The 12104-nt window shown below is 41.0% G+C and overlaps 1 gene segment (V, D, J or C); it reads right to left on the bottom strand.

Moving 5' to 3' along the window:
- Window positions 1–10850: 10850 nt before the first annotated feature.
- LOC120853699 lies at window positions 10851–11676 on the bottom strand. The segment is given in 2 exon segments: window positions 10851–11215; window positions 11427–11676. Coding segments are annotated over 2 exon segments (417 nt in total).
- Window positions 11677–12104: the final 428 nt, after the last annotated feature.

Here is a 12104-nt window from a genome sequence, read left to right as displayed (position 1 = left end):
AGTGGTCTAAAATTGTTGGGTCAACTAGCTCATCAGCAGCCACTAGCCCTCCATTCTCTCCTGAGGACCGTCTACAAATTATCAGGTACAAAAGACCTGTAGCCTTCAGTGGGGATTTTTTAAGTAAACTTATTCCTTCTTCAAAATGTCAGTTAATGGAAACTACTATCTTAAACTATTTTGTCAAATTGCATCTTCAAAGTTGAATGGGATTTTTCCAATTTATTTCAAAAGAAGTCCACAACAAATTACCAAAGGTTTTCTATGAGTGAGATCTTTTTCTAAGTCTTTAAAACTTAAAAACTGAATTCAGCTTTGTCTACTTACAAGACATTGCAGTATAATAGGAAAGACAAGGACATGTGTGTATGTGTGTGTATTCATATACAAAGTGGCACATGAGATAGTGCAAAATGAATCCAGTAATAAGGAGACATTTCTTATAATAGAGAACAGTCAGACAAAAAGTTAATGAGAACAAAATTGCTTTGTCTTTTTCCTGGAAATGATAAAAAGGAATGTCATCAGAGGTTACGTAGAGATATTGGGTTGGGAGAAGACTAGAGACACTTTCTAGACGACAATAAGAGTAGGAGATGGGCAGACAGGTGGAAGTAATTTGGGAGATATGAGGTAAAGTGTTCTATTATGCATTTCAAAATCTTAAAGGACATATGAATATATTATTAACCTATCTCTCCTCTGTATATGTAATAGCATACAGTTTGCAACTTGAGTATGGAACTCAGTTATACATCCTGATGACCTATTGATGCTAACACCCTGCTTCATAATAATTAAGTCCCCTTTATATGAACCTTCGAGTTTCAAACTTTCAAAGATGCAAACATGAATTCTCATGTCCAGTCACTTACGTCAGTTCACGTATCTGGTATAATTTTCAAGGTTCTGTAATTTTATTTTGTTTTCTTTATTTTTGTATTTGTCTTTTATGTATTATTTGTGTGAAAAGTATTATAAACCTACTACAGTACAGTACTATATAATTGATTGCATTAGTTGGACAAAGCTAGCTTTGTTGGACTTACAAACAAATTAGAGTTGTGCACACACTCTCAGAATGGAACTCATTTGTATGTAGGGGGCTTAATGTAGAATACATTTGCAATACAGCTTTTGAATTCATTTTCTGAGAAACATTTTGTATTTCTTTTTTCCAACTATTGCCACCCTCAAGTGCTGCAATAAATGATTCAAGCTTCTCTCCTGAGCAGAGGCCAGATGAAGTGAAAGAGTAAGCTAGGTGGCTACCTGGAGGAAAAGCACTCACGGTACAGGAAGAAGAGCTGCAGAGACCCCAGGGCAGGAAAGCAACTGCCATGTCAGAGCAACATCAAATGTGGTGAAGGTGGAGAGAGTAAGGAGGAGACAGTGACTCATGTCAGAGAGGGGGCTGGGAACCAGATGGAGTGGTCTTACAGGTTGCAGTAAGAATCTGCTTTTCATCTCAGTGAGATGAAAAACCACTGGAGACTTGTGAGCACAGAAGCCACATGATCTGAATTATGTTCTCAGAAGCTCACTCTGCTGGGTGGAGACCAGACTGAAGAGGGCCAAGAAGGAAGGAAGAGAGATCAAGTAGGGTTATTATTGCCACCCCCAGGCAAGAGATGAGAGTGGCTTGGATCAGGTAAGAGCAGAGTTGGAAGTGAAAAGTGATGAATTCTGGGCCTGCTTTGAAGAAAGAGCTAATTAACTTTCCTAACAGATCAAATGGCAATATAAGAAAAATTGAGGAGATAAGGGCAACTTCAAGGTTTCTGACCAAGGTGATTAGAGAATTTCATAGACAGAGCTGCCTGTTGCCTAAATGAGGATGAATTCAGAAAAAGCAGCTGGGAGGTGTGGAGGGTGAAGTAGCTGGAGTGGTGGAAATCAGGAGATCACCTAGAGATACACCAAGAAAATGCCCCAGTGGGGATGTCAGATAGATCATTTAATATACAAGTTCAGAAATCAGAGGAGCCAGGTGGGTTTCAGATATAAATGCTGATATTTAAGTAGTTTTTAAAGCCAAGAGACTGGATACAGTTAGCTGGAAATAAATTATTGGTAGAAAGTAAAAAGCTCTAAGAATAAGTTCTTGAGGCATTCCAATGTTTAGAGATCAGGGGGATGAAGGAAAAACCCTCAAAGGAGACTGAGAAGGAGCTACTGAAAACAGGAAGAGAACCAAGAAAGTGCTCGGTCTCTAAATCTAAATAAAGAATTTCAAGAGGGGAGCGTTCTGCAATCTCAAATGTCATCATTATTTGCTGTGAAAGTTATATGTTGAAACTCTAGTCCCCCAATGTCATTGCATTTGAAGCTGGCATCTTTGAGAGGCAATTAGGGTGGAGCCCTCGCTGTGGAATTTGTGCCTTTATAAGAGATGCAAGACAGGCTGTTTCTCTCTCTACTCTCCATGTGAAGCTACAATGAGAAGTTAGCAGTCTGTAAACCAGAGAAGGGGTCTCACCAGAAACTCACCATGCTGGCACCCTGACCTCAGACTTCCAGCCTCCAGAATGATGAGAAACAAATCCATGTTGTTTATAATCCACCTGGTCTATGTACTTTGGTCCAAACAAAGACACTGCTTCAAGAAGTTAAAAATACTAGCTGGAACAATAAATGCATGTAAACACAAATATAAATAGGCAAATTTTCCTCTTAAGATACAGAGACAATCTGAATAATATTCAAATCTTGTGTAGGAGACATAAAAATCATGCAATGAAGTGACAGAAATGTTAAAAGTCTGTGATTGGGCTCCCTGCTGGACTCAGGTGATTCAGTGAGCATCACATTCAAAAAAGGAAGGATGGATATGAGTGTTAGAGCAGATATGGGATGAGGAGAGATTATTCCTTTGTTTGGTGCTAAAGGGGAAAGAGTAAATTAGATCAGGGACTTTTACTTAACATCAGAATGGAACATGTAATGTTAATTATTTAATCAATGCAAATTAATAAAAAACAACAATTTTCTTCATCAGTCAGAAAGTCTAAATATGACTTGGTCTCAGGTGAACAACTTTGATATTTGTTAAAGCCATAAAAAAAATGTCTTGGGCACCACATGTTTAATGTGCAGAAAGGGAAAGTCCCATTTCAATTGTCAACGGTCAGAACAGACAGGTATACAGCACCAAATTAAGAGGACCTCACACTGAGGAGAATGTCAACAGAGCAGTATCTGCAGAGAAACCTGAGCTACATTCTAGCAGTAAAGAAAATATAGCACACATATAAATGTTTCTGGAAAGAATTGTGAGAAAAAGAAGAGCACACTTACATAAACTCAATAAAGCGGGAAGGAGTGAAGCCAGGAGAGCAGGAATGAGAAGAACTTCTGTAGGTGCAGAGGACACAGCAGTAAATTGACACAGACACTCAACACAGCAAAGCAATTAGCATCCCGTGCAGGTAGGAGGAGGGTCTGCATTCAAGGAGCACTCCTTCTGTGGTCTAACAAGAAGATGCAACTCTAAAGGGGAAAGACTTCCCTACCCAACATATTTTAGCAGAGAGAACACTGACACCTAATGCTGAAAAAAGTAAGCAGAGAAACCTCCGCTGAAATGAAAGTCTGGTCAGCTGGGGTCCTTTTGAGAGGGTCAAAACAACTTCCTTCTTTCTGAGCACTCTGTTGACTTGTACCAGTTTGAAATCAGTTCTCCATTGTGCTTCTATTTACTTCTTGATCCTATTGATAGATTTTCTTTCACATGTAAGACCAAATCATATGGTCAGTTTGAAAGTTTATATGAAAATTAAAAAATGAGACCTAATTAAAATTAAAAGCTTTTGCACAACAAAGGAAATTATAAGCAAGGTGGAAAGACAGCCTTCAGCATGGGAGAAAATAATAGCAAATGAAGCAACAAAGAACTAATCCCAAAAATATGCAAGCGACTTATGCAGCTCAATTCCAGAAAAATAAATGACCCAATCAAAAAATGGGCCAAAGAAATAAATAGACATTTCTCCAAAGAAGACATACAGATGGCTAACAAACACACGAAAAGATGCTCAACATCACTCATTATCAGAGAAATGCAAATCAAAACCACAATGATGTACCATTTCATGCCAGTCAGAATGGCTGCAATCCAAAAGTCTACAAACAAATGCTGGAGAGGGTGTGGAGAAATGGGGGCCCTCTTACACTGTTGGTGGGAATGCAAACTAGTATAGCCACGATGGGGAACAGTGTGGAGATTCCTTAAAAAACTGGAAAGAGAACTTCCATATGACCCAGCAATCCCACTGCTGGGCATACACACCGAGGAAACCAGAATTGAAAGAGACATGGAAGCAACCTAGATGTCGATGAGCAGACGAAGGGATAAGAAAGCTGTGGTACATATACACAATGGAATATTACTCAGCAATTAAAAAGAATATATCTGAATCCGTTCTAATGAGTTGGATGAAACTGGAGCCCATGATACAGAGTGAAGTAAGCCAGAAAGAAAAACACCAACACAGTATCAGTTCTATTCAGTTCAGTTCAGTCGCTCAGTCACGTCCAACTCTTTGCAACACCATGAATCGCAGCACGCCAGGCCTCCCTGTCTATCACCAACTCTCAGAGTTCACTCAGACTCATGTCCATTGAGTCAGTAATGCCATCCAGCCATCTCATCCTCTGTCGTCCCCTTCTCCTCCTGCCCCCAATCCCTCCCAGCATCAGGGTCTTTGCCAATGAGGCAACTTTTCGCATGAGGTGGCCAAAGTACTGGAGTTTCAGCTTCAGTATCATTCCCTCCAAAGAAATCCCAGGGCTGATCTCCTTCAGAATGGACTGGTTGGATCCCTTGTAGTCCAAGGGACTCTCAAGAGTCTTCTCCAACACCACAGTTCAAAAGCATCAATTCTTCGGTGCTCAGCTTTCTTCACAGTCCAACTCTCACACCCATACATGACCACAGGAAAAACCATAGCCTTGACTAGACGGACCTTTGTTGGCAAAGTAATATCTCTGCTTTTCAATATGCTATCTAGGTTGGTCATAACTTTTCTTCCAAGGAGTAAGTGTCTTTTAATTTCATGGCTGCAATCACCATCTGCAGTGATTTTGGAGCCCCCCAAAATAAAGTCTGACACTGTTTCCACTATTTCCCCATCTATTTCCCATGAAGTCATGGGACCAGATGCCATGATCTTCATTTTCTGAATGTTGAGCTTTAAGCCAACTTTTTCGCTTTCCTCTTTCACTTTCGTCAAGAGGCTTTTTAGTTCCTCTCCACTTTCTGCCATAAGGGTGGTGTCATCTGCATATCTGAGGTTATTGATATTTCTCCCGGCAATCTTGACTCCAGCCTGTGCTTCTTCCAGCCCAGTATTTCTCATGATGTACTCTGCATAGAAGTTAAATAAGCAGGGTGACAATATACAGCCTTGATGTACTACTCCTTTTCCTATTTGGAACCAGTCTGTTGTTCCATGTCCAGTTCTAACTGTTGCTTCCTGACCTGCATATCAGTTTCTCAAGAGGCAGGTTAGGTGGTCTGGTATTCCCATCACTTTCAGAATTTTCCACAGTTTATTGTGATCCACGCAGTCAAAGGCTTTGGCATAGTCGATGAAGCAGAAATAGATGTTTTTCTGGAACTCTCTTACTTTTTCAATGACCCAGCAGATGTTGGCAATTTGATTTCTGGTTCCTCTGCCTTTTCTAAAACCAGCTTGAACATCAGGGAGTTCACGGTTCATGTATTGCTGAAGCGTGGCTTGGAGAAGTTTGAGCATTACTTTACTGTCATGTGAGATGAGTGAAATTGTGCAGTAGTTTGAGCATTCTTTAGCATTGCCTTTCTTTGGGATTGGAATGAAAACTGACCTTTTCCAGTCCTGTGGCCACTGCTGAGTTTTCCAAATTTGCTGGCCCATTGAGTGCAGCACTTTCACAGCATCATCTTTCAGGATTTGAAGTAGCTCGACTTGAATTCCATCACCTCCAGTAGCTTTGTTCTTAGTGATATTTTCTAAGGCCCACTTGACTTCACATTCCAGCATGTCTGGCTCTAGGTGAGTGATCACACCATCGTGATTATCTGGGTCATGAAGATCTTTTTTGTACAGTTCTTCTGTGTATTCTTGCCACCTCTTCTTAATATCTTCTGCTTCTGTTAGGTCCATACCATTTCTGCCCTTTATCGAGCCCATCTTTGCATGAAATGTTCCCTTGGTGTTTCTTTCTTGAAGAGATCTCTAGTCTTTCCCATTCTGTTGTTTTCTTCTATTTACTAGCACATATATAAGGAATTTAGAAAGATGATAACAATAACCCTTTATGCGAGACAGCAAAAGAGACACAGATGTATAGAACAGTCTTTTGGACTCTGTAGGAGAGGGCGAGGGTGGGATGATTTGAGAGAATGGTATTGTAACATGTGTATTATCATATGTGAAATGAATCGCCAGTCCAGGTTCGATGCATGATACAAAGTGCTTGGGGCTGGTGCACTGGGATGACCCAGAGGGATGGGATGGGGAGGGAGTTAGGAGGGGGATTCAGGATGGGGAACACGTGTACACCTGTGGCAGATTCATGTAAATGTATGACAAAACCAATACAACATTGTAATTAGCCTCCAATTAAAATAAATAAATTTATATTTAAAAAATAAATTTTATATGATTCAAAATATCTAATCAAACATATGTACTCTCCTCCTTTCTCACCAAACTTCCCACTGGGATAAAATTTACAGGTATAAACAAGATGATACTAAATCCACAATGTGAAAATAATAAAAAGATGAAAGATATCAACAGTTCCCATAAGACAAAAAGTAGATGTGAGCATTCCAATGGGTGAGACAGAGAGGGAGAGAGCACAGCCTATAATGAACTATGAGAAGATTTTATTGGACGTGCAAGTGAAGGAAACTTATTCCTTAGGAACCTGTAGAGTTTCTGGACTGAGAAAGAATAAGTGTGATGGAGGGCAGGAGGGACAGCACATGGGGAAGAATTAAAGGTCACTATGTGGAATAATTATACCAGTCTCCCTGCTACTGGACCTATATGTGAGAAGCATAGTAGGCTAGCCTGTATGTGGGCACCTGATGTTCACTAAAGTTGAAATAAAACACCTGGAATGCTAGTTTTACCTGTGAGTACTTAACAGAGCTAAGTGAAGTGAAGTAGCTCAGTCGTGTCCAACTCTTTGTGACCCCATGGACTGTAGCCTACCAGGCTCTTCTGTCCATGGGATTTTCCAGGCAATAGTACTAGAGTGGATTGCCATTTCCTTCTCCAGAGGATTTTCCTGACCCAGGGATCGAACCCAGGTCTCCCGCATTGTAAACAGACGCTTTACCGTCTGAGCTACCGGGGAAGTAACAGAGCTAAGCCACCTTCAAATTGATATTAGGTGAAAAGGAGAGGAAGAAACAAGTTAATAAGCAGTTCCCCGCTCATTCATCCTAAAATCAAGCCTGCCAAGTAACACAGTAAGTCCACATGGCCAGACTACTGGCCAAGAATCCCTTTCAGGAAGAAACTTTGTGGAGAACAGGGACACAATGACATAAGAAGTCCACCCCACTGCCCAGTTCTTCATTCTTAAATATAAACCAAGAACAAAGTAACACTAGTCATTAATAAGAGCAGATGGTGTCTCTTTCCATACCTTGAAGCACCAAGTCATCAACTGTGAATATGAGTCATTATACCTGGAACCAAAGTTGTGGCAGAATGTCATGCTTTATGGTCTCGTATGGAAATGCATGTTTGGAGAATGACCAAAGGACCTAAGAGAATAATATAATGGCTCCTTGGTCACTACTCAAAAAATCTGGAGTCTTAGCTTTGAATAATAATTTTTTATATTTTTTAAATTTTTGTCTCTTAAGTTCTTTACCATACATTATTTTAACTTTTCCAGATTGGTAAGAAATAGAAGAGGCTTCCTGGTGGCTCAGATAGTAAAGAATCCACCTGCAATTTGGGAGACTTGGACTAAATCCCTGCTATTTAGGAGACTTTGGGAAGATCCCCTGGAGAAGGGAATGGTTACCCACTCCAGTACTCTAACCTGGAGAATTCCATGGACAGAGGAGCCTGGCAGGCTACAGTTCATGGGGTCACAAAGAGTCAGACACAACTGAGCAGCTAACACTTTGACTTCACTTTTCCCAATTAACAAGAAGATTCTGGCCTGGAGAATTTCGGGGACTGTATAGTCCATGAGGTCGCAAAGAGTTGGACATGACTGAGTGACTCACTTTCACTTTCAAGAAATAGAGAAAGAAACTAACTTTTTAAATACAATAATTTTCAAGTCTACCATTTATTGAATGTGCTCACATGACAAGAGAGTTCCATGCTAGTCATAGACACTGCTGGTGCTCAACCTAGACTCCCTTTTCCAGGCCAGTGGACCCAATTCCCAGTTGCTGCAAATGTTGGCTATGCTTGGCTCATAGCTGCCCTCTTTCCCAGAAAACTGATCTACACCAATAAACATCACCATTCTCCAGTAGAGTATACCCATGCTCCAATGAGTGCCTTATTCTAAGATCCGCTGTATGGCCCCCTTGACTCAAGGTGGGAGGGATCAATTCTGTGGGGCATTTCATCCTGCAGAGACCCCCATGAAGTCAGACTGGATCAAGAGTTCAGCTCAGCCACATTCATTTTTACCCTCTTCCCCTCCCCACTTAATTTGCTTTTCTCAAAATAAGATGGGTGTCAGAAATCCCAACTTTGGCTTTGTTAAGGAAGTCAACCTAAGACAATATGCTACCTCACTTAATCCTAAACCTATCCTGAAATATATATGAGTATAGCCTGAAATCAAGTCAGTCATTAGCAACAAAAGATAATCAAACCAGCACCACAAACCAGGTTCTTTCCAGTGGCACCAGAAGACACACAAGTGGAAAGAGCATTTGAGTATCTTGAGCTCAATACATTTCATGCTCTTTCTCATTGCCTTTCAAGTGCTTTTTTTAATTATTTGGAAATATTTCTGAGTCATAAGTTTCCAGACTGAGAATTTGAAGCAAATTCCGATTAGATTACATCCTTCTTTGCATGCTAAGTTGCTTCAGTTGTGTCTGATTCTGTGCGACCCCATGGGCTGTAGCCTTTTACACTTTTACATCCTTTTAGTCAGTGACTATGTGAACAAAACTGAGTAAAAATCTTAAATTAGTCATTTCCAGCTTTTCCCGCTCTTTGGACTAAATAAACAATGTCATATCTAACAGACCACTACTTCAGCTTTACGACGACTGTGACGTCTACTTTTTTCCCTGGATCTATTTGTTGTTGCTCAGTCACTCAGTCATATCTGACTCTTTGCAACCCCATGGACTGTAGCATGCCAGGCTTCCCTGTCCTTCACCATCTCCTGGATCTTGCACAAACTCACGTCTACTGAGTCGTGATGCCATCCAACCGTCTCGTCTTCTGTCATCCCTTTATCCCCTGCCTTCAATCTTTCCCAGCATCAGGGTCTTCCAATGAGTCAACTCTTTGCATCAGGTGACCAAAGTGTTGAAGCTTCAGCATCAGTCCTTCCAATGAATAGTCAGGGTTAATTTCCTTGCAGTCCAAGAGACTCTCAAAAGTCTTCAGCACCACAGTTCAAAAGCATCAGTTGGTTTCCATCAGATCACAAACATTTTTCCTGGACTTTGGCATAAGTTATAGGACAATTCCACAGTGCCAGTGAGTCAGGAGAGGGCAGATATTCATACCCTTGTTGGTATTCCCAGCTCTCTCACCAACATTCTCTAAAACATCCTCAATATCATATGGTCTTTGATAACTGATCCATATAGGTCTTTAATCACCGTAACATTGGTTACTCAGAGATCCTTCTAAGGAAATCTGTACCCCTACACCCTGCTGTGGGGGATACTATGCTGCGTGGGATATTCTATGTCTGGAGCTAATTCTCTCTACCATCCCCAGCCACACTCAAGTGCATAGGAAGCAATGCACTCTCCCACGGAGCTCACACCTGGAACTTTGAATTCTACTCAGCCTTTACTCAAAGATGGTAACAAAAACCTCTGATCTGAATTCCTGCAACTGTCTAGGCTTTTTGTTTCAACCACTTCTCACCTTCTGATGCTAGTCCTTCCATCCACCCATCAAATGTATCCTTATTTAATCCACCAATGGGGTTGCAGTTGAAGATGAAGATGAGTGAAGATGAGGTGGCAGATCTATAACTAAAATAATTCATGACTTACAACTTTTTCAAAATAGTTGCTTAAGACTCCTTTCTGGGACTTCCCTGGAGGTCCAGTGGTTAACACTTGACCTTCCAATGCAGGGCGACTTTCCAATTCTCTTTCCACTTGTGTGCCTTCCAGTCCCTGGTCTGAGGACTAAGATCCCACATGCTTCACAGCCAAAAAGCAATAAAACATAAAATAGAAACAATATTGTAACAAATTCAATAAAGACTTTTAAAATGGTCCACATTAAAAAGAAAACTTTAAAAAAAGACTTCTACATTTATGTTCTTCCATTATTTCCTAAAGCAATGAATATCAAACACCTTGAATAACTACATGGGGAAAGAGCAAAATGTACCAGGAACTGTGAGGGAGTATCTCAGTTATCATATTAAAATATTGTCATATATAAAAGCACCATAATACCAATTCCAGTAAGTAAAGTTATGGTACAAAACTGGAGTACAATGAGAAGACTGAAAAATATTTCAGTCATTCAGACCAAACTGTCTCTTTAATTTCCCTTCAGAATCAACTGTTTCAGAATTATGAAAATACTTCCCTAATCAATCAAACCTTCTACACTGTTACTCTTAATTTCATTTACATGTAGAGAGGTGACAGAATGTCTGTGCCCTGCAGCCTAAGATCTCCAAGAGGCACTGCTGGGCCCCAGCAGGTTTGGGCACAGGCAGCAGGTGCATGAGGAGCACTGTGTGCTCACTGCACAGAGGTAGGTGGCTGAGTCGCTGGGCTCGGAGTCTCTGATATGCAGGGAGACACGCTTGTTGGTTTTATTGGACTGCGCTGTAAATTTTCCTGCCTCTTTGTCTTTGTCGGGATACACGGGCAGCAGAAACTCAGGGCCTTTCCCAGGGTACTGTCTGTACCATGCGAAGTACTGAGAATTACTGTCAGAATAAGTGCAGCCGAGAGAGGCGACGGCTCCCTCTGGGACAGGCAGAGACGCAGGGCTCTGCTCCACTGTGTTCTGCTGGCTGCTCACCGCTGTGCAAAGAGATAGTGAACGCTCAGTCAAAGAAGGTGGGTTAGGTAGTGGATGCCTCCTCTCCAGAATTCAAGTTACCTTTTCACAGGCCTCCCACCTCTACCATGCCTTATTTAAGGGAAACAGTGTTCATGTTTCTCCATGAGCCTAGAAGGGACAAACACTCCAAATAATGTATTTTATGGTCCCATAGAAATGCCCCAAACTTACAGATTAACTGAAGCCACAGAATCACTAATAAATCTCTTGAAGACTTCATCATTCTTGCCTCCTCTGGTTCACTGAGGATTCAAATTTTAAGCCCTAAAAAACAAAACAAAAAAAGAGTGGAACTCAGACATTTCAATTCTTCTGCTTTAGAAATCATAAAAAGAGCCTGTTCTATCAAAGACAAAAGAGACTTTTTTTCATTACCCGTGCAACACACCACCGAGCTCCTCCTCTCTCCTCCCACTTTCTCCCTCCCTCCCTCTCTCTCTCCCTCTCCCTCTCCCTCTCCCTCTCTCTCTCTCCCTCTCTCTCTCTCTCTCTCTCTCTCTCTCTCTCTCTCTCTCTCTCACACACACACACACACACAGGAAGGAACACATGAGCAGGGTCCCTGAGAAGACACTGCCATCTTGTGGACTCAAGACCCTGATCAAAGAAATATTTGAAACATAGATCCTTACTATGGGAACTGATGAAAATAAAAATTTGCCACTTTAGTTAAATTAAAAATTTTGAGAAGCATATGGTCCAAGTCAATGTGTGTGGGGATAGAGTAATGTCTACATGTGTGTATTACATCAAACAGCAACACTTGTCTGATTAGAAGCAGTTTTATCAAATGACCACTCTGTCACACTGAAAAACCAGTCCTAAGATATTCTAGTGATAGAAGTCTGG

The sequence above is a fragment of the Oryx dammah genome, unplaced genomic scaffold, assembly GCF_014754425.2.
Source record: "Oryx dammah isolate SB20612 unplaced genomic scaffold, SCBI_Odam_1.1 HiC_scaffold_26, whole genome shotgun sequence".
Taxonomy (NCBI): Eukaryota; Metazoa; Chordata; class Mammalia; order Artiodactyla; family Bovidae; genus Oryx; species Oryx dammah.
The sequence above is the reverse complement of the archived record's forward strand: the minus strand, read 5'-3'. Positions and strand labels throughout refer to the sequence as shown.